The sequence below is a fragment of the Sebastes fasciatus genome, chromosome 21 (assembly GCF_043250625.1).
Source record: "Sebastes fasciatus isolate fSebFas1 chromosome 21, fSebFas1.pri, whole genome shotgun sequence".
Classification (NCBI taxonomy): domain Eukaryota; kingdom Metazoa; phylum Chordata; class Actinopteri; order Perciformes; family Sebastidae; genus Sebastes; species Sebastes fasciatus.
Genome location: NC_133815.1, coordinates 4,847,642 through 4,873,924, shown reverse-complemented (window position 1 = coordinate 4,873,924; position 26,283 = coordinate 4,847,642). Strand labels below are relative to the sequence as shown.

Here is a 26,283-nt window from a genome sequence, read left to right as displayed (position 1 = left end):
TGATCAGAGCTGATTGACTTCAGGTGTGAGTCCTGTGCACTACCTGCAGCAGAACCAAAATGTGTGAAAATATGAGTTTCTTTGCTCTTAGTACATTTATATTTGCAGTATCTTGATGCTTAAGTTATTTCAGAATGATTGTACATTGTGTTGATACTTGTCAGTAATAGGGGAGCTAGATATTTACTCCCTATATAATACATTTATCGTGATAATACATGGTCCATCTTCTCTGTTTAGATAAAACCATCATCGATTGGTGCCAGCCTCTCTTGTCAGTCTACTGATGTGATTGAGGGTTGTAGAAACTGCACTTTATAATGGAATGTGCAATATTTCCTTTCCTTTTATTACATCTAACATAAACTGTTTGCATTCTGCATTGCGGTATCCTCAGTTTTGGGTTTATGTTGAGAGTTTTTGCACGTGGATAGGATCCAAAAGATCTGGGACTTTTGTCAAACATTTGCCCTGATGGCTGCCCAAAAGCTTAGCTATATCATTATCTACTTACATTGGGCCTAAGTGTGCATTGCCATCTTTTTGCCACATTTAAATATTTTTTTTAATCAAAATCTGTCCAACACAATGCAGCCCTAAGGGAGCCAATTCCTATTATGATGATATACTGTATGGTATGAGATAATAGAGTTGTAGACATTTTGCTAAACTATATTGCATCTTTATTTTGTTATGTGATAAATGTTGCAAATCAGTGAACAGCACTGATCATATTGGATTTCCAGGATTGTTGCATTAAGTAAGTAGGATTGTGTCGTTAAGTAACTTGATTTATTAAGTATTATTTCACTGAATTAGCTAAAAACAGACTTTAAAGTCTGGTTGTTTTATCTATTAACTGTTTGATTTAAAGAAAGTGCACTATATCACAATATACAGTATATGTCAGTACTGTGATATACGATTACATATACCTGTCCATAGTGCCCAGCCCTATGCTCCATGATATAAACCAAGCAGCAAGTGGCCAGCGAGTGGATGTCAGCTTGCAGCAACATCAGTTCAAAAGGCATCAGCTATTTCTGCTGTCAGAGTCTCGGACATGGTCTGATACCCAGACCCAAAAAAAACCAACTTGTCTCTCGTGTCCTCCATCTTCTCCTTAAGCGGAGGTGATGGCAAAGGTGAATCAGTCCAGAAACACATAAAATCACTGTCACTGTTAAAGAAACTCACCCACAACAATACTGTCCAGTCCTGCAGTTCTGTCTCTGTCCAATAGAGGGCAGGGAAACATGCCTTCAGGGCCTTATTGAGGTGGTGCACAGATTACAGATGGGTCCAGTAATCACACAGATTACATTTAGCTTTCTGAGAGGTGAAAAATGGCTCTTCTCAGATATCACACTCTGACCTTTTAGCAAATCAGGTTTTCCATAGACACTGCTTAATTCATCGGGCCTCTCCCAGTTTTCTATATCAAGATTGTGGCACTCAGCTGCTTTATCTTTTTCTGGCGCCTTCTCTCCCTGCGATTGTGAGAGAGAGAAACAGAGTGAGCCATGTGATACGCTTTTTATCTGCATCCGTCTGCATCTATCTTCTCTGTTTCTGGCCTGTAACCGTAATCAAATCTTTGAGTCTCTAAGAGGCCATGAAGATGACTTTACTGTATTTCTCATCTCATGCCCCTCCCTATGACCTCCCTCTTCCATCACCCCCCACTTACAGCATCCTTCCTGGCCTCATGAGCTAATGTCCAAATGACATTTAGAAATTATGAATGCTGCTGACCACCAAGAGGCTGCAGAAAATAGATAGACCGAAATAGCAAAGAGGAAAATAAAGATGGATAAATGGATAGGAGATGGAGATGCAGAGGTTGGAAACTGGGGAATTGAGGACATTAGTTTAGTGAGTGTTTTGCAAATCCTGAAAAAAAAACTGATCCAAATCATATCTGAATTATTTTTTTATTCTATGGTAACCAAATGTTTTGCTGTTGCTTAACTTTAAATCCACTCTAATCAATATGTTTAATGTTTTAACAATGAATGAAATGACTATTAGTGAAATGTTGGCCTTTTCAGCTCATTGTTTTGTTTTTCTGGCCTGCAACTCTACTGTTTTGGTTCACTTTCACTGCTCTCATTAGCCCAGTTTTCAGATGCAGCGGTCAGCTATTTTCAATGTGAAAGCACTAAAACCCCACAGTAAGCTAGTGCTGGGGAGGTAGACGGGACAAATTTAGAAACTATCTGGGGAACACGGTGGAGCATTTAGAAGCTGAATAGTCAGGCATTTCCCTCTGTAGTTGGTGGAGACCAAAAACGGAGCTAAAAGGAGAGTGAATATTGGACTTATATTCATCAGGTGGTCAGAAACACAACTACAAATGAATGATAATGTTTCTCTGTGTCTGCTGGAGCAACTGTTTGCTAACACATTCGCCATATCATCTTCATACAGTGACAATATGTTGTGTTTACAGCTTGTTCTTGTTCTTGTTCCCCAGACAAAAGCAAAAAAGTAAAGCGAATTTGATCATTTTTGCATTAATCTATGTTAATTTGCATTGACTTGCTTTTGTTGGCAGTGGCATGTGTACACTGTAAAACGATAACATTGATGATATACAGTTCTTTAGGCTATCTGAAACAATTTTTATAAAATGACTTTATGCTTAAACATCAGAAATCACAATGGAAACAATCCTGTGAGGTTATATAACATAATCTATACCACAAAAGGGAACCATTGATAAAGTAGGATGTAAAGAAATCACACATATCTACTATACTTGGACCATTTTTAAGGACAGTGTTTAGGTTAAATGGTTCTATCTGAAAGGTGGAGATTTTCAACTTAAATGGGCTAATGAACACAGTTTTAAAAGTTTTAATTTAAGCAGTTAATTACCGCAAATAGTGTGAAAAAAAGTACATTTACAGGCTTTTTCTGACAAACTCCAGTCATCACATTAGGACTCTTCTGGTGTGCAGAGTAAAAAATCCTCTAATCAGGAAGGATTTCTGCATTTGAAGTGACTCAGCCGCTGCAACACCTACGCTCAACAAATTTACTTCATTTAAATTAGAGGAGCTGCCAATCAGAGCCTTTGCTTCACATTTTTGGCAGTTGAAGAGGTTGTCAGAAAGTTTACAGTAATTCTGATTTAAATATCGAAGTCATATTAATTATAAACTTTAGTGGATTATGTACTTTTCAAGTTATTTATCACAAAAATTACAGAGAAGCAGTCATTGGCAATGAAAATGTTAGATCTCAGGCTCCCTCCAACAATGCTCATTAAATGTGTATAAAAGGCAAATCGCATAAGTAAAATAAGAGAATCTAAGACATAGAATGGTGCAGAAAGTTTTAATATAGGGATAAATGTGTACATATATAAAATTAATATTTGTGGTAGATAGATGTACAGTAATTGCAATATTAATAGACTGAATGTAAACAGGAGTGTCGTAAATGTATATTCGTAATGAGAAGTAATAAATACGGGTTGTAAATCAGTAAGTAAAAGTAAAGTGACAATATGATAAAGTGACAGTGGTCAAAGTGATGAGCTCAAAAAGTCTTGTTTCCATATCTGGAAGACAATTTGTGGGTAAGGGGTTCGGATGAAATCAAGTCTTCATCAAGTTTGTCTGCTGCATCCCAGTCGGTCAACCATATCTGCTCACCATAGATGGGTAAATAAATAATACAGAAGGCGGGGGGAAATAGAAATGGAAGGACAGTCTCTTTATTAATGGATGGCCTCCACCAAAACAGATGGATTGGGGGATGGGAGGGGTGGAAGACGAGGACGGTGGGCGGGTTTCGGAGGAGTAGGAGCCGGGAGAGGAGCCTTATTCATGAAGACCAACTCTGCGTCCATATAGCTGTGTTTAATAATGTAGGGGGAGATGTCATGCAGATGGACAGACGCGGAGGCCAAATACATGCAGAATGACAGCCTGTCGAAAGTAAAGTCACAAGAGGTGCTCTCCTTTTTGCTGCGTTTACTATTTCCCTCATCTGTCTATCTTGTGAGTGTGTGTGTGTGTGTGTGTGAGAGAAAGTGTGTAAGTGTTGTTGCCTGCAGTATTCAACCCCTGGAGGATTTCCCCCCCTTCAACTCTGTAGGTGCAGAAAATAGCCTGGTAAAAAATGGGCATGCTTTCAAAAGACTTCATCCATCCTCCTCTTTCTATCCCCCCACACGCACAATTCTGATTTCTATAAATCATTTAGCGACACTAATTAGTACTTTTGTTATCAGAAAACTGCCCCGAGCCCCCTATATCATGCAGTCTTTCATTTTCCATTCTGCTCTTCCTTTCTCCCCCCGGGGAGACACTTACTCATTCACTCCTTCGCCGCTCGTCTCTCTGCGGACTGGTAATGGGGATTAAAGGCTAATTGAGGCTTAATTGAATAACGGATTAGAACAGGCACGCAGATGTTTTTTCATTGTTTTTTGTAATCTAACTTTTTTTTAGGAAACAGTCGTCATATTGTTTTTCTCTGCAACGCTGATGTACCCACAGTTGCATGTGCATGTTCACACCGTGGTTAAGCAGTTGTGGGTCGAGTGATTTACTCAAGACCTTCTAGACAGTCCGTCGTTATTATGAGTGTTACTTTCTTCCTTTTCAGATGTTTTTCTCTTTAATTGAATGTCGATGTGCTTTATGGAGTGATGAGTAAAATATCTTGACGGTTTCTTTCCCATTTATTATCTCATTCTTGAGTTTGCATGATTCTGCTTTCAAATAGAAAAGAACATGCTGTCCGTAATATTTTGCCAATTTATTTTAGTTACCAGTTTATTTTAAAATTAATTTTGGTATTTATTTGCCAGTAGGAAAGTCCGACATCCAGGACTTCCATCTTGGCTGCAAAAGAATATCATATTGAGTATATTATTACCAGAAAATCAGACATGAAAGAGAAAAAGCAAAGGCAAGTAGACGTCTTGCTGCTTGACAGGATATTTAAATCTAGTTTATTGACTAAATTGATTATATTGGCTGATTGTCAATGCATAATAAAGATGCATGACCTACAAGCACAGTGTTTTGGCATGTTCAGAACATTTAAGCTTCTCAAAACAAAAGCTTGAAAACAGAACAAAACCAAATTCTAACTGTAACAAAACTATAATTAATAATTTTTTCTGATTTACCTGGTAGTACGAGGGCGCATTATTCAACACGACAAAATAGGTCGTTTACCAATAACCCCCCAAAAGACATAGGCTATATGATGTTGGGCAGTATCAGAGACAGGCGCACGTTGTGAAAAGGTCACTGTTTCAAAACACGTGGTTAACGTTGTGAATTGAAACTGAAACAAAACTACTTGCTTAGGTTTAGATGAGATGGTTTGGGTTCAATTAAGTATGTTTGTTACGTAACTTAGGTTATTTGACATAAATGAAGTACTGTTGCTGTTATTTAAGTTAACTGTGCTCAATACGATATCCAGAGCCTTAATATAGCATCAAACAACAATTTGCTTTGTAAAGATATAGTGGAGTAATGTCTACCTGAGCAGAGAATGAAGTCGCTCTCTCTCTGTGTGTGTTGTAATCAGAGCTTCTCTGTGCTTTGTTGACATAATCGGGCCAGCCGCGCATCCCTTTAAGTGCCTTTGAGTGCATGTGAGTGTGCTCACTAGCTAGCTAATGGCTGCCGCTCTGCACTGCTCTCATACGGCGGTTACAGCTGATACCAACGTCCTGACCGACAGCGTCGTTGCGGAAACCAAGCCTCCAGTTCCCCCTCAAGTAAACACTGTTAGCTCTGTCAGCACTAATGCTGTTGTTGGCACTGTTAGTACTGTGGGTTGTCCTTAAACTACAAGGTTGGTGGATCGATTCCCGGTTCCTACTGTCTGCATGTTGAAGTGTCCTTGAGCGAGGACACTGACCCCTAAGTTGCTCCCTGGGCGCTTCACAGCAGTCCACTGCTCCTGAATGCTTAGGATGGGTTAAATGCAGAGGTCAAATCGTATACCCATATGTATATGACAATTCTAATAAAGTTTTTTTTTTTTGTTTAGCACCGTTAGCTGCCAGCTTAGCCATCGCCATGTTGAGAGCCGTTGAGAAGCAATAGATATGCTTTGAATTTCGCATTTAGCTCCTTTAAAATAAGTCAACGTTGACCTTTGGTTTCACACGGAACATGACAGCGATCTCCTGGGTGAAAGTCCCATGTTTGTTTGACCTGTCCATCCACCCTGACCTCCTCCATACGCTGCCTTTGTCGCGCTTTATACTCCGCCACCGAACTTCCTCCTTTGCTCCCGTCATAATTAATACGGCCACTAGAGGTCGCACCGCCTAACAATAAAATATGGGTCGCAATAAGCTGCTTGCAGAGGCGACCTATATGCCCTACCTATAGTCCTCACGGGCAGAAATATTTTTTAATACGTAATAACTTAAAGAATGAAAACTGTACTTTAGGAACAAATTGTTTATCATTAGACCCATGTAAGCCAAAGCCCACCAGTTTAAAGGATATTTTCTTATTTCTGAATCCAAGCTGTCATGCAGAGGGATTAAAGAAAAAGCGTTTGTTTTTTAATCCAAGCAGCCTTTAATTTATGATATCTAGGGAGACGCAGGAGCCATTAGTTGGTCCCATGCATGCATGCAGACAGACAGACCAAAAGGCTGTTTGGCTATTTGATTCTCTGTGTATAAAGACAGACAGACGATCAGACAGACAGGCAGAGTGTGATCTCAGGCTGTCTGCACTCATTATTATCTCCACATCTCCTCCACTCCCTGCTCTTTCTCTCTCTCTCTGTGTCTCTTTTGCTTTTAATGTCACTGTACCAGACACCTCCACACCATAAGCAGATTGGGAGTCAGCAGGTGTGTGAGAGAGAGTGTGGTGTAATGCAGTGTTGTGTGTGTGTGTGCGTGTGTGTGTGCACTACTGTGTATGTTTTATTTTTTTTGGGGGGGATGGGTGGCATCACCATTGCCATGGGAACCGGGGCTTGTAAAAAAAAAAAAAAAGTAATTTGTCTGGTTACTATGGCAACGTGCTACACAATAGCAAACCGAAGAGATGCTTCACACATCTGCAACAAGGATAAGAACACTTAATAATATTTATGTAGACTATATAATTGTGTGAGCTAAATCACAGGAGCTGCACAGAATAAGCAGAATAAAATGTGCATTTTTTTTATCCTGCAGGAAAAGAGAGAAATATGTTGTCATAATGCTCAACAGGTTTTCATGTCTCTCTCTGTATATGCTATTATGAAAAATATCCAGCCTGCAATAAATCTGAAATAACCTTTTGGGTTGTTTTTTTGTATCTTTTAAACCCCAACAACTTTAAAGCAGCAGTGGGCAGAATCTTTTTTGCATCATTGGGTAAAAAATCCATAATAACCTCTCAGCATATATAGACTTATTCACCTTCTCATGACTCAAAATGTAGCCCGTGACGGAATACTTCGGCCAATCACAGGTCATTTCAGAGAGAGAGTGTTCCTATTGGCTGTTCATTCAACGGAGGCAGCTGTCAATCACTCGCGAACTCCGATCAAACGGTCAAACTAGGCAGCGTTGATCAAATATGAATCAATATTCTGTTACTGTAATGCCCATTTCTAGTGAAAATGTTTTCAGAAACATCTTGTAGTGTACTGTTAAGATGTAAAATGAGAAAGTTTGCTCCGGCTGGTGGGCGGTGCTTGATATTTCCTCAACTGTTCTGGCTGCCGGGTCACAAACTTTGTCATTTTCACTGGAAATAGGCATCACAGTAACAGAATATTGACTAATATTTGATCAGCGCTGCCTAGTTTGACCGTTTGATCAGAGTCTGCAAGTGATTGAAAGCTGCTCAGAGACTACAGGCTCCAGCTCGGCTCTGATTGGTTGTTTTCCTTCGCTCTGTGAAATCTTGCAGATGCCATTATAGGAGCACCAGAGGACACAGAGGCACATCATTTTTTTTTCAGATTACCGGTCTCATGCATTACAGTCAGGATATATTGACCATTTTATAAAAATAACTCTTTTAAATCATATATCTGTCGACTCCAGCTTTAACAGAGTGAGGGGAAAAAAAAGTTAAATCTGTGAATATTATGTATATCATAGAGAATAACCTATAAAGCAGACCGGATTAATGTCGCTGCTAAGGCAATGATAAATTCCTAGAAAGCTATCTGTCACACACACACTGTATTGACTGACTGTGTTTGTTTCTCTGCATTGAAGCGGCGCGTTCCGGAGAGGCGGGGTTAGAAACCGGGGCTCAGATCAGATCAGGTCGGGAGGGAGGGAGGGAGGGAGGTGCAAAAGATAGAGAGAGAGAGATAGAGAGAGAGAGAGAGAGAGAGAGAGAAACGGTCCCCGGTTTGAAAGCCGGTAATTAGTGACGTGCCTTTTCCTCAACGAGGAGAGCAGTCGCTGCTGGAGGAGAGGAGGAGAGCAGCCTGGTGGAGGATGATGATGATCAGCCTCGGCTCCTCCGTCTAACGATGAGGAGGAGAGGAGAGGACGGACGACAGAAAGCCTTCTGCCGCAGAGGAAACCCAGATTTAAAAGGCTGATCTGACAAACACAGCTCTCTACCGGCATCCCCTCCGGTGCGTCACCTATCCTGCGACTCCCCCACCCACCTCGACCACCCATCACCATCATCAGGTTGGTGGTGGTGGTGTATCAGGGTGGAGCTGGCTGGACGCACAAGGACAGAACATCTTGGTTGTGAATGCGTCTTTATAGATGATCTCTGATAGATATCTCTCCGTCATCACCCGGGTCCTCTGTTTAGGTATGTACAGCATGGCTGCAGTTTACTGTCTCCTCAGCAACCTGTCCGAGTGCTCCAGCTGAACTCACTCAGATCAGTTCTAGGAGGAAAGCTTTATGCGATGCTTTTTTCTGTTGCGCACAGAGCCACAGAGCCATATGCATGCAGCTCTGGGAAGGCTCTCTGAGCGCAGCAGGGTAGATCAGAATCAGAATCTTAGAATTAGAATCTTAGAATCAGAATCTTAGAATCTTAGAATCAGAACTAGAATCAGAATCTTAGAATCTTAGAATCAGAATGAGAATCAGAATGGTGTTTATTGCCAAGTGTAAGAGGTATACACTAGGAATTTGCTTTGGTTTTGTTGGTGCAATAAGTTAAACAGTATAATAGATAAATAGAATAGATAAAAACGTTAGAAGAATAAAATAAGAATAAACAAATTTGAATTTAGATAGAAGGCTATTAAATGTAAAGTAGGCTATATATCATCAATATGCTTTTCTAACCCGCAGAGCAGCTCATCTTTTGTTTTTCTGCGTAATATATTCAACATTCATTCTTGCCGGTGTCTATTAAACTCCTCAACAACTCGTAACATAAAGCTATCATAAGGACAGTGCAAGATGGTTAGACAGTGCAATATGTTAAATTGGGACAGTGCAATATGTTATATAGGGACAGTTCAATATGTTAAATTGGTACAGTGCAATATATTGCATCTGTGTAATATTGGGCTATTGTCTGTGCAGTATGGGCAAGACGGTAGACGGTGCAGTGCACTACCTGGGTGCAATACCTGCCATTGTGTTTGTGATGGTACAGTATGTGCCATTATGTACGTGGACTGTGTATATGTGTTGAAACATCTGTTTCTGTGGAACTGTTTCCCTTTCTTGTGTGGAATCGTTTATTATTGTTGTTGATGCTGTTTTAATTTAGTGTTTGTAACTGCAGTTGGACTGCAGGAGTCCAGGAAAAATTTCCCCCCAGGGACAATAAAAGTATATCTTATGTTTTTGAACTGAACTATAATGCATTCTTAAAAAACAGCACTTTACTGCTGATCAACTGTCTAAAGTATCATCAGTAACAGTTTCATGCAGTATTTCTTGAATTCTGGGACCTGATCTGCTCATGTGAGGCTTGTACATTGTACATGATTAGAAAATCTGTGAATTAGCTCTGTTCTTCACTCAAATGTTGCATGGTTTGCATTCTGTGCTTGTAGCCAACTTTAGGCAGACATTTTTGGGAAAAGTGTCAACAAGTCTATTATAGCCTTTTTCCTAACAAGTGCCTTTAATTGTATTTAGTGTGACTATTCCTATGTCTGTAACCTGCTAAGTCTATTCATCTAGGCAAAAAATAATGTTTATTAAAATGTATGTAAAAAATAATACAACCTAAATAGTGCATTAAAACAAATCAGTAAGAAAATGTAAAAGAAAGGTGAAAAACAGCTATATAATGTATCTTTAAACAGTAATTTAACTGTGAAATTAATAAAAAAAAAACAGTATTTTTCATTAACAGTACAAATCTGTACATTTCAGCGACAGTATAATAATGTTAATTTTACAGTAACATAAAGGCAACCCTGCTGCCAGTTCTTTACTGTTATTTTACTGGGAAATTCTTAACAGTGTATTTTATCTTATCTTATCTTATCTTATATTATATTCCAGCGGATGAGCGCACCCCGGAGGAAAGGGAGCTCCAGTGACCGGAGGAGGGGTTGGATTCTCCCCGGCTGGTGAACTCCTGCTCCGGGGGACAGATCCTCCATCCATCACCCCCTCTGGAAGTCACCTCTCCTCCAGGAACCCCCCGATGCTACCGGCGGCCCCTGATGCTCGACAGTGCTCCCGGGCTTTCCGGTCGGTGGGAGAGGCTCGAGCCGCGGCCGCGCGCTAGGATGCTGCGCCAGGTGTTGCACGCGGGCCTGAGGACCTCGTTCCACGCGCTCGGCCGGTTCGTCGCGAGCCACCCTGTGTTCTTCGCCTCGGCGCCCGTGCTCATCTCCATCCTGCTGGGCGCGAGCTTCAGCCGGTACCGCGTGGAGGACGACGTGGAGAGCCTGCTCGCGCCCAAGCACAGCCTAGCGAAGATCGAGGGAAACCTCGTGGACAGCCTGTTCCCGGTGAACCGGTCCAAGCACGCGCTCTACTCAGACCTGCAGACACCAGGACGCTACGGGCGCGTGATCGTCACCTGCCGAAAGGGGAGCGTGCTGGACCCGGTTCACCTGGACACCATATTAAAGGTAAGGTATGCACGAGCACACACAAGCACATTTACAAACAATTTCTAAAAAAATCAATTTACTTTAATGGGCACTGGAACTGACACACACATAAAGAAATTAAAGGGACTATTTGTAACTTTCAGAAATGCTTGTTAACAGCGACACCTGTGGCCGTTAAGTCAACGAAAGTCAGCGTAGGGCTCGCGCTTGCTCGCTCTACATAGACATGAACGAGCATCGCTCAACACAGTGAGGAGACACACGTCAGCTAAAACCACAATATCACTCTATATTTCACCTGCTTGGTAGTAATGTTAGCTGACCAGACGAAGGTCTCTCCATGAATCACTGCTGATCCTAGTGTCGGCTTTTCCTGCTTTTAACACTTCTGCAGTGTGGACTCAGCGCTCATGAACGTGAGGTGGAGCGAGAACGAGCGTTGTGTGAGTGAAGGCAAGCAGAGGAGCGGTCTGAACAGCGTAGCCACACGCGAGCGCGCATACGCGAGCGCGCCTGGGATCCCGACCCGGTAGATTTATACGTGTAAAAAGTTACAAACAGTCCCTTTAATATTAAAATAATAAATCGTAGACCAGCGACTTCTAAAACTACTACTAAAAAAATCCTCAAAATTAACAGGAATTACAATTTGAGTGTAAATCTCTTTAATGTAGCAACAAATTGGTCAAAACTTAAACAGGAATTAAAATTCCAATATATAATGTATAGGCTATAGTATATAAACATAGAACTGAACTGAATAGATCGGCCCCATTGTCACCAATATCCAATCCAGCTATTTGAATCAGTATCGGCCCGATATCCGATCCAGTATCGGTATCGGCGCATCCCTAGAATAAATAAAATGTGCTTTAAAGTAACACCATGAATATGCAGTAAAAAATAAATAATACAAAATAAATATACACAGAATGCTGACTGAAAAATGGTCTTCAACGTGGACAAATGCTTATAATAATTATTATATATTATTATATATATAATTTGAACATTTTAATTGGCTCTTTTGATATTTGAGAGGTATTTTTTCGTTCAAGAACACACAAACAGTCACAGCCAGTGATTTAGGGACTCTAAGGTTAGGAAGCTGCTGCAGGCTAAAACTAAAAACACATTTATACACCGGAAAGGTAGAAGATTCGACAATTTAACTTCTCTGCCATTTAAATCACAGTATAAAACGAGGCTGCTATGCATCTGCAGAATCCAACTTTAAAGGTAAATAAATTCTTAGTCTCGTTCATAAACACACACGCAGAGGTAAAGGTCAGTGTCTGCAGGCCAGAGCACATATGCAAGCTGTCTTCCTCCTCATTTTCAGTGATTGATAGTCATTAACCGGAGCAACACGGTCCCATCTCAAATAACCCCGGACCACCTTTGTAGTTATGAAGCTGGGCATTTTAATTACAAACTGGAGCTAGCTGCAGCTCGGAGGCCTCCGCGTCTGCGTTGGTATCCCTTAATGGATTTATGAGTATTAGTTTGACACCCCTGGAGCAATTAGCCAAATTATTTCATGAAGTTATGCGGATGTAATCAGAGCTCGCAGACGTAATAGTGCTGAGACACCCAAGCTGTATCGTGTTATATGCTGTGTGTGTGCTGTCCATGCATGTTTCTCTGTGTGTGTGTGTGTGTGTGTGTGTGTGTGTGTGTTTGTCACATCTGGCTATTGTGACCCACTTTACTCATACCCAGAACTCAGAGTCGGTCCACAGAGGACTGCCACAGTTAAGAGACTAGTGCATCATTTACTGCCAACAGGCTGAGAGAGAGAGTTTGTTGCATGAAAGAGAGCGAAGAAAAATCACCGTTACGTAATCTTACACTGTTGCATGTCATCTGTGAGGTTCAACACTCTGTTCTTTTTCCTCCTCAGTCTACTTGTGCATCAGTTTGTGAGCTTTCCCAAAATGCCACCGAGCAGCCCTGCTGTGAGAGTGGGTTTGAACTTGTTGCATGAGACAGCAGTAGCAGCGATAGCCAGTACCAGACAGGATCACCACTAGCAGTAAGAGTTGAGTCACACCCAGTGACTGCACTGAGTTCTGGTCTATTTCAGCTTCTGTCAGTGAAGGGGAACTCTTCCTCTTCTATGATGGATGTCGTTCTAAATATGATGAATTAGTGGCCGTGCAGCATTGTGAGTCAAAACACGCTCTCGCTCTTCGATTTTTAATAAGTCAAAACACAACCTTGTTGTTCAGAGAGCTGATTTTTATTGTTCCAATTAAACTGCAACGTCTTCTCTGTGGTAGAGATACCTTGGTGTGATGTTATGCAGTATCCAGTTACCACAAGGGTCAGAGTCTGTCGGTGGGTCCACTACTGTAGTCCAGACTGAAATATCTCAACAACTATCGGATAGATTGTCATGAAATTTTGTACAGACATTTATGATCTCCAGAGGATGACGCTTACTGACTTTAGTGATCTCCTGACTTTTCATCTAGCGCCACCATCAGGTCAAAGCTTTCACTTATCCAGCAAAGGCCCAGACACACCAACCCGACATCAAAGAACTAGCGGCGATGAAGGCCGTCTGTTGTGTTGCCTCATGTCGCCTTTGTCTTGGCCGTCAAGTTGCACTTGAACACACACCGCAAAGACTACAACCGACAGCAATTTAGCACATATGTTCTGCGCTTGCGTGAGATTAAATAACTCTCCATACCAGCAGGTCATGAACCAGGAAGTATAAAGAGTGACAAAAGCCACATACGGAGAAGGTCAGGGTGGATGGGTGGGTCAAAAAACACCAGACTTTCACCCAGGAGACCGGCGTTCGTATCGTATTTGAAACTAGAAGTCAACGTCTCTTAACTTCCGTACTCAAGTAACGCCACTTTTATCCCAAACCATGATCTTTTCCTAAAACTAACTAAGTAGTTTGTTGCTGGAAATAACCAAGTTGTTTCCTATGAAGATGGAAGTTTATTTTGAAAAGACTTTATGCACGTAACAAGCGGAATTTGACACGTGTTGCTGGACATTCGTAGGACAATGAGGAATAACTTTTCGTAAGATATCCTACGAACTGTTGTATGAGGACACGTTGTTCCCAGACGATTAATGCTGATAATGTTGGTGACCTCTTGACTTTAATCTTCTTTCAACTTCTTCATTTTTTGCTTTTTTGACAAAACACCTGCAAAAATGATGACATTCCTGTCAGCCTCAGCTGTACTTTGTGTTTGGTGCTGATTAGCAAATGTTAGCATGCTAACATGCTAAATTAAGATGCCGAATATGGTAAACATTTTAAACATCAGCATGTTAACACTGTCATTGTGCGCATGTTAGCACAGTGATGTTAGTATTTAACTCAAAGCACCGCTGTGCCTAAGTACAACCTCACAGAGATGCAAGTTAACAGTCACAACATGCTCAAAGATTTAATTATACATCTAAATTCAATTATGTATGTGCGTATACCTGAAATGAATATGCTCAAAAAATACTGATTGGGTCTTATAAAGGTTCTCTATGTGGCATTCAGAGCAAAACTATGATTGAGGGATTGCCTCCAGACAGCTTCTATAATTGCCTCCATACTCCTCTACATCGTTACATAGCAAAGAGTTGTTTGCTGCTATATTAATGCTCTGGATGTCGTGTAGAGAACCTCTAAAGTTAATTTAGTAATGAAAGGCACTTGGATTAAAGGTCCTACCAGGAAATTGTGAGCAGTAATAATGACAGACTGGTATCTTTTGGCAGTAAAAAGTGACAAAAAAAGATGGTAAATTGGTCAATTTTACAACAGGATGGTGCATTGAAGGAACTTTCAAAACAAATCATTTATCAAGAGACATTCCTACACACACACACACACACACACACACACACACACACACACCCTCCCTCTCTGAAGTCAATGCAGCACTCTGAGGTGGGAGACAGCTCTGCCCATGTTCGCTGTGGCAGAGACTGGCATCAGGCCTGTTGCTTAGTAACCAGTTCTGTGGATGCTGGCACTGTTGTCCTCTCGCCATAGAAACGCAGGAGGATTCGGAGACCACTATTGTTACTCTGTCGAGTAAGACACACACACACACACACACATTCCCACACATATCTCCTTCTCTTATTCACTCAAAGTCAAAGCACACAGAGTAAGCGAATGTGCCACACACTGTGAGTTTTGCTGCTGCTCCACACTTTTCACAAAACTTTGATGGGACTTTTTTTTTTGTCACAGTTTATCCGAGCTAAATTGGGCCACTGGGAAGCTAAGCTCGTCCTTGTTTGAGTGTTTTTTCTCTGCTTCACACAGCTCCACAAGCGGATCTACCAGATGCAGGTGACAGTCCCGGCCACAGGCATCAACAGCTTCAACTACTCCTTCTCCTACCTCTGTCTCCCCGACGACAAGAACGTCTGCATCATCGACGACATCATCCGTGCAATGGAGGAGATCCAGTCGGCTCGCAACACCAACCGCTCCGTCCCGATCCTGCGGTACCCGATCACGCAGCTGGCGGACGGACGGCAGGCGTACATCGGCCACCAGCTGGGCGGCGTGCAGGGCTGGGGTCCCAATGGGGCAGTGCGAGGCCAGGGGACGGGAGCCAGGGGAGAAGGCGTACGTTCAGCCAGGGCGTTGCAGCTCACCTACTACCTCCAAGCCCGCGGCGGCCTCATGGACCGGGTGGCCAGCCAGTGGGAAAAGGCCTTCTGTGCTGAGCTGCAGCACTTTGCAGCGTTGCACCCTAAACTGGGGCTGTACCCTTCTACTTCCTCTTCTCTGAGGACAGACTTCCAGTTCTCCTCTGTGCTGGCTCACCGCCCCCTGTTGGCCAGCTTGGGGGCGTGCGGTGTGCTGGCCGTCCTCTGCTGCTCTATGAGGGACTGTGTGAGGTCTAAACCCTGGTTGGGACTGCTGGCTCTGCTGTCTATCACACTGTCGGGCCTCACTGCTGCTGGGATACTCAACCTGACCGGGACCACCTACAACTCTACGTACCTGGGCATCCCTTTCGTCATGCTTGGTAGGTTTAAAATTAATGCTTTTGATGTTCAAATAAAAAATACACAACATATATCTGACATTTTGAGTCTTTAGAATTCTGTATGTCCATATCTTCATCCTCAATTTGACTGGAAATGGCTGAATCAGGACATTTTTGAATGTATCTCCGGGGTCTGAGAAGTGAAGCCAATGCAGAAGAGCCTTAAACTTGCATTCTTTTCTAATAGCCAGCAGGGGGCGACTCCTCTGGTTAGAAGTCTATGAGAAAATGAGCCTACTTCTCACTTGATTTATTACCTCAGTAAACATTGTAAACATGTGTTTATGTTCTCAATCGCTAGTTTCAAGTCTTCTTCAATACAGCATGATGTTCATTTAGTAAATTATGGTCCCATTTAGAGTCAAATAGACCATAAAGCAGGGGATGCTTTAGGGCGTGGCTACCTTGTGATTGACAGGTCGCTACCACGCTGATGTCTGGTCTGGGAGTCGTCTGTGTTTTCGTCTTTAAACTTTAACCCTTTCACAGTGGGTTTTCAGGTCATGAAAGTTAATCATAATCTTTTTGGTCGCCTCAAAAATATCTTATTCAGCATTGGGTTGTAGTTAGCTCCACCCTCTCGTGTCACTTCTGGTTGCAAAAACCCAAGATGTCGACGGCCAAAATACCGAACTCGAGGCTTCAGAACTGCAGTCCACAAACCAATGGATGACGTCAGGGTGACTACGCCCACTTCTGATATAAAGTCTATGGTTGAACACAGGGAAGAAAAAAAGAAAAGAAAAGTGAAGTTAACACATGGCAGGTGGGAACCACGGTGAACATTGCCATTGCTTTTATATCTCAGACTGCCTGTGTTCACCGTCTGCTTCTTCAGTACCTGTGATGGGTTCTGCAGGTGTCAGCCTCGGGCTGAACGCCATTTCAATGTAGACAGATCGTCAACATGACTGACAAGTGGCGGGGCATGGCAGAAAATGAATCCAAAGGGTCTGAAAAAGTAAGTTGTCAAGTTGGGGTTCTTAAAGTCTGGAACAAATCCAGAGCTGAAACTAGAGGATTTCACACTATTTTTTACATTTATAAGTTTTTACATTTACAAATTGAGTTTGAGACTATTTGAATAAAAGGACACTTTTTAAGGCTTTAAATTAAGTGCTTGTTGGATTGTTGAAGAGCGTCTGAAAACTCCTCTGCCCGCACATTTCCACTACCAGAATTGAGCAGCTGCCTATTATAATTTTTGTAACTTTCTGAAGTCAGCAATCTGACAATCACGCCCACTTCAGTGCCAGAAAATGTGTGGCGGTATGCCCATTTCCAGATGCGGTTGGACGACACATCTTATGAACCATTAACCGTACTTAACAGCAGTATTGCAGACTTGACATGATGACGGTGAGCACATGAGACATGGCACAGTATGCATGACCAAAGCAGGGGATGCACAAATCCAACGTTTTCTCACCCGATACCAATTCAGATGCCTTAATTCAAGGTCTCTGCCAAAACAAATACTGATCCGATACCAGTGCTCTCTTTTCCGATTCATTTTGATGCCAAGTTTGACTCAACGGATGTAAATTATAGCAGAAACACTGAATTTCATGAAGCAGTGAAGAAACTGTATTTAATGTGGATTGATCATCCTTAATAAATCCTCCTTAATAAGGTCAGTATAGTCCATGTGGGACGCAGACTTTGTTCTGAAGATTAACCATAATTCATAGAAATATTGCAGACTTGCCATGATGCCGGTGACCATGTCACAGTGCTCGTGACCAAAGTCAAACCCAAATCATTTTTAATTTGTTAATGGAAATAAAATACTTTTAATGAGAAAGTAAGTCTTATACAGACTGCAGCAGTGTTATTAAAGAGATGATACACTTGAGGTAGATATTATTTTTCTATTCCCAAATATATAATGGTTTGGGAATTCACTTTTGTAATTAAGACAGCAGGTTAACAAACCATCTGCTCTTGAAGTGACAGCGATTGTTTCAGCATTTCAGTGTGACCGACTCTGCAATGCTAATTATGCAGCAGCTTGCATGACAATAGGGACGAAAACATTTATTTTATTTATTTAATAAGTGAATTTAGTGATTAAATGAATTTGCTATTATGAAGAAAATGGATAGAAAGCAATCAGAAATCAGTTTAAATTCAGTAATAATGTAACAAACTAGGGGCAAAGAAATGCGCACCATCTGTGTGAAGGCGTACTCGCATGCATACTAAATACTGAATGACGTGCTGTATGTAACCACTACCACACACATGTAGTCTATACCATAATTACTCTGTAATGTGGAGGAGGAAAGGCTGCTGTTAGGCTTAAAATAACCGTAGCGAGAACAGAAGAGAGACGGGGGAATAGAGACAGAGAGGGGGCTCGATGAAATATCACTCCAAATGGGGGGTTGAGATAAGGATTCTCTGAGCGGAAAATGAAGTTAAACTGTAGTTAGAAGGAAGGCAGGCAGGCAGGCAGGGAGGGTTTTTCAGAATCAAGTAGGCAGACAGAAAACAGTGGGAGGACGTGAGGAGAGAAAGAAGGATGTGATTACATAGTACAGAAAGAGATAGCATAAAAGAGAGGAAGAGGGAGAAAATACAGTTATTATTTAATGTTTAAAAAATGTGGATTTGTGACAACATTTTGCATCTTTCTCCTTCAGACACCGTTTCACAAAGAGGCTTATTAACTTGCAAAGCTGGCACAAAAGACAAACTGATGTGTTGATAAATAGCCTGTTCCTTGAACTCATTTTTGACAAAGAGTGTGTTTGTGTACAAAGGGAGGTAAATAGATTATGTAAAAGGTTTTGGAATATCATTGTAATATATCTCAATCATCTGTGCGTCCATTTACTTTTACGATCATTTTCAAAACATTATAGTGATCCAAGTTTCTGTGGTATTGAACCGCAAAGTGTGCCAGCAGCATTAAGGACTGAAATGATCAAGTACAGAAAACTGGCATCAATGCTTGGCCAGATTTGTAGTCTGGTTGCCAGACAAAAAGCCAATTAATCTGTTGAATTGTCGAATGTCAGAAAAGTTATCTGCAACTTTGATAATCGATCAATCATTTTAAGTATTTTTGAAAAAGAAAAAAATGTTAAAGAGAGAAGCAAGTTATTTTTTTTTAAAACAAGTTTATATTCCTTAATGTGAGGTACTGAAAAAATAGTAATGTGTTGGTACCAAATCAGGTATAATCATAATACCGATATTGACAATGTACAAGCTATAGCCATCCTGGCTGCATGTTTGTGTGTATGAAACTTTTGGCCATAAACAAAAGTTTAAACTGAGTTTTCAGTATCTGAAATCCATTTTATGACTCAACAGTAATATCTGAAACAGTCTGAAAGGGTTCTGGCAAATGGACACATCCTTATCATATGGGTATTTTCCATAGACTGTATATAAAGATGGACATCATGAAGCCAAAACGTCTCAATCGCCCCCTGCTGGCTGGCTGCAGTAAAGGTCATAAGTCCCGCCCCCTCCATGATAGTGGATGGGCCAAACTAAAAAGTCAAAGTACACGTCTAATAAATGTTCCCCAAAAATGGTTTGGGTCATTTTAGGTAGTTCTTATCATGAGTTTGGTTTTAATTAGTTATTTTATGCTATAAAAAGGGGCTGAGACGTCATGATTGACAGCTGTGAGTCTCTCTCGCTGACAAGCTGCAGCCGTGCTCGGCTCGCGATTGGTTCGGGCGGGTGACCTCGATACCGCGGCTCCATCGCCCGATCAATACCGCGTAGACTCTGGCTCCAAATGATGTCAAAATCTCAAGATGGTAGCTCCCGTATCCGGAATATGTCGGCTTCACTTCTGTACAGTGGGAGGAAGTGGAGACCTTTCGTCTATCTTTATATACAGTCTATGGTATTTTTATTGGTATTATTAGCACCTGAGTGAGTGTGTCCATGTGTGTGTTTGTCCATGAGTGCACATTAGTCTGTCTCAAGCTCAGGTAAATATCAAAATCCTTGGACAAGTGCCGTCCCCAGCCTCTCGTTTCGCTCGCGTCTTCTCTCTGCAACATTAACCTCCGCACCTCTTCCACCGTCATTCATAATCAGCAGACTTTCTCAGTTGCACCCACGCCTAAAGTGTCTGTACGTTACGCCTCTGCTAAGGTGTTAAGTGTTTCGCCATGGCGAGGTCACTGGAGAGAGAGAGAGAGAGAGGGGAGGGGGATGTAAGTGTGTCACTGGTGACTCATGGATGCCATGGCAACCACGGTAGAGGAAACCATTAAAAAAACATCTGATGCATGTATATAAACATGTACTGTATGTCCATGCACATGAGACTGGACATGCACATGGAGGCGGTGCATTTAAATCACCTCACTTGAATACAGCATCAAAACTGTATTCTTTACATGATAGTAATCATGTTTGAAGCTATAAATCTATTAATTAAAGCAGCAGTAGGTGAGATTGGAGCAAATATGATTAAAACAAATATTTTTATACAACGGTAACTATATCCTGACTGAAATACATGAGACAGGTAATTTAAAAAAATCATGTGCCTCTGTGTCCTCCGGTGCTTCTAACGGCATCTGCAAGATTTCAAAGACCGGAGGAAAACAACCAATCAGAGCCGAGCTGGAGTCTGCCGTCCAGCTGTCGTCAATGAGCCGGCTGTCAATCACTCGCAAACTCCGACCAAACGGTCAAACTAGGCAGCGCTGATCAAATTTGAATCAATATTATGTTACTGTAATGACTATTTCTCACCTCAAATGTTTTCAGAATCATATTGTAGTGTACTGTTTAACTGTAAAATGAGAAAGTTTGTGACCCGGCAGCCATGTTGAGATCTGTGGAGGAAATACAAAGCACCGCCCACCAGCCGGAGCCCAGCCAATAGGAACGCTCTCTCTCTCTCTGAAATGACCTGTGATTGGCCAAAGTCTCCCGTCACAGACTAGATTTTTTTAAAGACTGAAAACAGAGTCATCAGGAGGAGCAGAAGTCTAGTTTTCTCTCAGAACACTTCAATTACAATATGCTGAAAGGTTATTATGGAATTTTTGCCAAATGACGCCAAAAACATTCTGCCTACTGAAGCTTTAAATCACCTCAAATAGACGTTGATGTGAATCAGTGAATACAGCATCAAAACTATATTCTTTACATGATATCACTCATGTTTTAAGCTATAAATATACTCATTAAGGAGTCTTTGCTTTTATGCTTCTGTTATCTCTAAATATTTGTTTGACTGGTTAGAAGTTACATTTTCTCTTCCTGCTGCTGCAAAAGTTCCAATTTCTCAACTAGGCACAAGAAAACTGCATTCCCACGGTGTGTTACATCAGTCATTTCACATATTTCTCGTTCAAAAGGGAGTTGAGGTGCGACATTATGCAGCGAGGACTGTTCAAAAGCAGCCAGGCTGAGTTATTGCACTTCCTTGTGCAACGTTGTGATTCCTCAAAATGAATAAATTGAAGGAAAGCGGGGAGCAATCAAAGCATTCTAGGGAAAGAAAAACCAGGTGGTTGAAAATTGGCTCAGTCTCTAAACATAAAAACTAGCTAAACGCTAAAATTGTGGGCTGTAAAATCCAAACAAGGGGCTGAAAGAAGCTAAATTGCAGGATTAATAATTATCTGTAAGTTTATCATTACGAGCAACTTCTTATATATTTAGTATTTAGTCATTTGATCAGTTTTTATTCTAAAAATATCAAGTAGTGCAGCTTTAGGCATTTATAACGCGATAACTTACATTTCTATTTTTTTCCCGTCAGGTCACGGCCTCTTCGGTTCCTTCGAGATGCTGTCGTCATGGAGGCGAACCCGGGAGGACCAGCATGTGAAGGAGCGCGTGGCGAGCGTCTTCGAGGACGTCATGCTGCGTTTCTCCGCCTCCACCATGCTCCACCTGATGACTCTGGGCCTGGCCGCCTCGCCGCTCACCAACATGGAGGCCGTCCGGCTCTTCTGCCGCACCGCCGCCCTGGCGGTCACCATCGGCTATGTTTACATGCTGTCCTTCTACAGTTCCTGTCTGGTGTTCACAGGATACTTAGAGACCGGGTACAGACACGGCTGCTTCTGCCGGCGGGTCCCCAAACCGGACCGGCTGGACTCTAAACCGGCCTGGTACAGGTGTCTCATGTACACCCGCTACCAAGACGAGGCTCAAACTACCAACCCGCCACACGGGGTCGATCACAGTCACGGTCCTGATCACGCTCACACGCCGAACTCTAACCTCACTCACACACATGCGCACACGCACCCGCACCCGCACACGGCGAACAACCCTGCCGAGCACGAACACGGTCATGAACATGTGGCTAACTCCACACACGCACACGAACATCCACACGCACATGAACATCCACACGCACATGAACATCCACACGCACATGAACATCCAAACGCACATGAACATCCAAACGCACACCCACACCCACACCCACACCCACATTCCGCATCGAGCACGGACCCTAATCCTCAGGACTCTCACCTTTTGCTGGGGTGTGTGAGGCGTTGCTATGGAGACTGGATCACTAACACCTATGTCAAACCCTTTGTGGTTCTGCTGTATCTGGTTTACATCTCCTTTGGATTGATGGGCTTCCTGCAGGTGAGGCATCAAACAAAAACACAACAACTGCCATTTTGTTATAGCAAACTGCACCATCACCCTCATTTAGACAGAGTATGGCTCCATATCTATTTATCACCCACATTCATGACATCATATCCTTGTGTTGGGACAGTGCAGGACAATTTCATTCGATTAAAGGCTAATGTGACCACAACTTAAGGGGCTGATTAATCAAAGACACAATTTTCTGAACGAAACATGCATGAGTCAGCATTAATCCTTCAGAATAAAAGCTTCATGTCCATAAATGTAAACTGACTAAAGGCCTTTACACACCAGGGGCGTGACGAATAAACGACACGAAAATGCAAAATACTCGCCTGCGAATGTTATATGTCTCTGGGCTTTTATTGTGAGAGGTAAGGATGGAAAGAGTGGATCTGGTCTGCGCTGCCTTTGATAAGGTCGAAAGGTAATATAGCTTGCCGTCCTGGTTTAGACTACGGAGCCTCGTGTTGTTGTTGTTTCACAAATATACTGTAGGCGCAACTCAACCCGTTCCACACAACGTGATTGGTTCATGTCTTTATTTGTGGTGCAAAAGCTCGGAAAAGTTGATGTTCCATTCTTTATCGCCGTGTAATATTTGTGTTCTGTGAGAAATGACTCATGACAAACGCATCACTTTGAAAAAATATATTTACGTGTGAATTAATCGCTCAAAAAAACACTGCCGGTGTGTAAAGGCCTTTATACACTTGCACAAAAGTTTCAGGAGTTGTAGCATTTTAAAAAATATTTTTATAATTTGTGAAACAACAGTTGCATCGTATGTAATTTAGACACTGACGGACTGACAGATGATCATGTGTACCTGTAGCTCCTATGGTTAAAAAGGAGTTTTGGTACATAAGTTTATATCATAGTATTGTCATTTCACTTAACAACTTACTAATACCATATCTTCATATTTGTGTCATAAAACTCACTTGCCATCCAAATTTTAGGAGACAGCTTATTTACCGGTACATCATACAGATTGCTGAAACACCACCATCAGCCAATGTCCGGCCGTCGGTGAGCGTCTGTCAGCCTAGTTTTTTGCGTCCCGCACTGTCGGCTCTAGTCTGCCCGTGTCACCGGCTTTTGTCGGTGAATATAATCACTCTGATTGGCTGTTCAGCTTAAACAAATCAGTGCACAAGAAGAGAAACGGATGTGAGGAAAGCAAGCAAATGAGTAAAGTCAAGAGGAAAAACACAGAAGGCTCTTCTCATTTTTCATCTTCATCTCATCTGATCATTCCAATTCACAAATATTTTCACAACGACATGACTGTCTGGAATGAAGTGGTGAGTGAGAGTGGTGTGAAAATGGCCAGCAAATGTCACTTTGTTTCATTACTTATCATAACAACGGCTTGTATATCCCGCTGTCCTCGGCCTTCTGGTTTCCCTTTTTGAATGACGAATACAGACTACCATCACCTGCTAGTTTTATTTCCTCTCATGTAGGCGCAGAACGTACAAGCCAGTTAACTGTTGACTGTAGTCTTTGTTGTGTGTTGAAGTGCATCTTCTTGGCTAAGACCCAGGCGACGTGAGGCGACGCAACAGTCACAGATATTGTTTGTTTTTCTCAGTTTGTTTGGTCACTACGTGGCAGCTGAGGGGGTAGTATCATTTGAAAAAGAGATGCCAGTGCATACTCATAATGTTTACATACTAATAAAGGCATTAACACACTGTTTAACCTGTTACTAATGTGTTTCTGTTGTCGACAGGTGACCCAGGGTTCAGACCCCAGTGCACTGGTTGCCATGGATACAGCGACAGTATTGTACACCCGTGCCCAGCAGCGTTATTTCAGCTCGTACTCCCCCGTCATTGGATTTTACATCTATGAAAGCGCCCCCTACTGGAACGCCTCGGTGCAGCGGGACCTGCTGGAATACGCCAAAGGCTTCCAGCGAATCAGCTGGCTGGAAGCGTACCTGAACTACCTGTCGGATCGCAACCAGTCCACCAGCCAGCCTCGGGAAAACTTCACCCACACGCTCCGCCACTCCTTCCTCCGAGAGCCGCAGTATGCCCACTTCGCCGACGACATCATATTCGTGGAGCGCGGTCAGGGCGAGGAGCCCGATGTGGCGGCGTCCCGAATCTTCCTGGTGGCCAAGACGACGGAGAACAAGCGCGAAGAGATGTCAGTACTGCTGGACACGCTGCGGCGCCTGTCGCTGACCTCGCGCGTCCGCTTCCTCATCTTCAACCCTTCCTTCGTCTACCTGGACCGCTACGCCGCGGCGGTCAGCTCCCCCCTCAGACACTCACTGCTGGCGGTGCTCTTCCTGTTGGGTCTGTCCTCGCTGGCCGTCGTGGAGCCGCTGGTGTCCGTGTGGCTGGGCCTCACCCTGCTCTCTGTCCAGTTCGGGGTGCTGGGCTTCATGACCTTATGGGGTGTGGAGCTGGACTGCATGTCTGTGTTGTGTCTGATCTCGGCCTTGGGGCACTCTGCGGACTGCAGCGGCCCCCTCCTCTGCGGTTTTGCCTCGGGTCGGGGCGACAGCAGGACTCGCTGGGTGAGAGTGGCGCTGGAGAGACACGGGGTTCCCTCCCTACAGACGCTCATCTGCTACAGCGCCGCCCTGGTGCCCGTTAGCACCGTACGCTCCAACCTCACACGCACACTGTTTCGCTGCCTCACCCTCACGGCCGCCTGCTCGGCCCTGCACACGCTCGCGTTCCTGCCCACCCTCCTCACCTTCCTGCCCCCCTCCAAGACCCGGGGTAACCGGCCCGACGGGGAGGGGCAGAGGCAGGAGGTGGAGTGCGTCGAAATGAACGACAGCACTCGAGTGGTCGACCAGATCACCACCGTCTGAGCATGGGATGATGTTGTTTTTTGCCCCCTTGGTTGCCATGGTGACTGCCGGCTGGGAATTGCTTCATTGTAGTCTGACCAGTCGCTATGCTTCTGCAGACATGAATGGCGATCCTTGTGAAAAGAAAAGTGTCACCGAGAGAAAGATAAGATGAAAAATAGAGGTAAAGGGTCAAGAGGAAACAGTAAAGGAGAGGAGGCTACTGAAGAAAAGAAAGAGGGGTTTCCAATGCAGTGTATCCATGGTTACCTGCTTGTTGCTAGTTGCTGTGTGGCATGTGAATGAGCTCTTTCCCAAACAGCCAATCCGAAGTCGAGGATCAGCTGAGGTCAGGCCTGTCAGGCTGTGACGGGTTATTACACAGGAAGTGCCACATTTTTTCACGTGTCCAAAAGTTGCTTTAGATCTGATCACACTGTTTGGCTATTGCTATCTGTTCGCCATATCAAGTTGCACAAATACAGCTACAATGACATGAGGCAATCATCTGTATGACTCGAGTATTTCTACTTTAATGCCGAACAAATAAAGTCAAATCAAGAAAAACATGCTTGTAAGTGGTTTTGGCTTTGATGCAGGTTGTTTTAATATAGTAATGGGGGAAATATACATACCTTTAGATGGAACACTTTACAACATTTGCCTTGAGTTAACTTAAATATCATGAGTCATAAATTGCATTTTTTACCATTTAAGCTCTTTCAGCACATCTGAAAAAAGATATTTAGTATTTGCCACATCAGATACTAAAGTTAAGGATGCAACTATGTTGATACATACCATTATATTGGGGATCATGGA

The 26,283-nt window shown here is 42.8% G+C and overlaps 1 protein-coding gene across 3 annotated transcripts; it reads left to right on the top strand.

The window, feature by feature from the left end:
* Window positions 1-26,022, top strand: ptchd1 (patched domain containing 1). Of its 3 annotated transcripts, XM_074621850.1 has the most exons (6): window positions 9,157-9,385; window positions 9,509-9,594; window positions 10,445-11,022; window positions 15,305-16,019; window positions 21,790-22,634; window positions 24,382-26,022. In XM_074621850.1, exons 3-6 carry the CDS (start codon window positions 10,609-10,611, stop codon window positions 25,480-25,482), a joined length of 3,075 nt encoding a protein of 1,024 aa, XP_074477951.1. In that variant the 5' UTR covers window positions 9,157-9,385; window positions 9,509-9,594; window positions 10,445-10,608; the 3' UTR covers window positions 25,483-26,022. The 3 variants fall into 3 exon arrangements, with proteins under 3 accessions (XP_074477952.1, XP_074477950.1, XP_074477951.1); XM_074621851.1 differs by lacking the exons at window positions 9,157-9,385; window positions 9,509-9,594 and adding an exon at window positions 1-23; XM_074621849.1 differs by lacking the exons at window positions 9,157-9,385; window positions 9,509-9,594 and adding an exon at window positions 6,279-8,777.
* The last annotated feature ends 261 nt before the right edge of the window (window positions 26,023-26,283 follow it).

Bases quoted from the DNA above. Each gene is read 5' to 3' on its own strand.
- ptchd1 (XM_074621851.1), top strand. From the start codon at position 10,609: ATGCTCGACAGTGCTCCCGGGCTTTCCGGTCGGTGGGAGAGGCTCGAG. The intron at 11,023-15,304 runs GTAAGGTATGCA...TGCTTCACACAG, and splicing joins ACCTGGACACCATATTAAAG to CTCCACAAGCGGATCTACCA. The intron at 16,020-21,789 runs GTAGGTTTAAAA...TTTTCCCGTCAG, and splicing joins CATCCCTTTCGTCATGCTTG to GTCACGGCCTCTTCGGTTCC.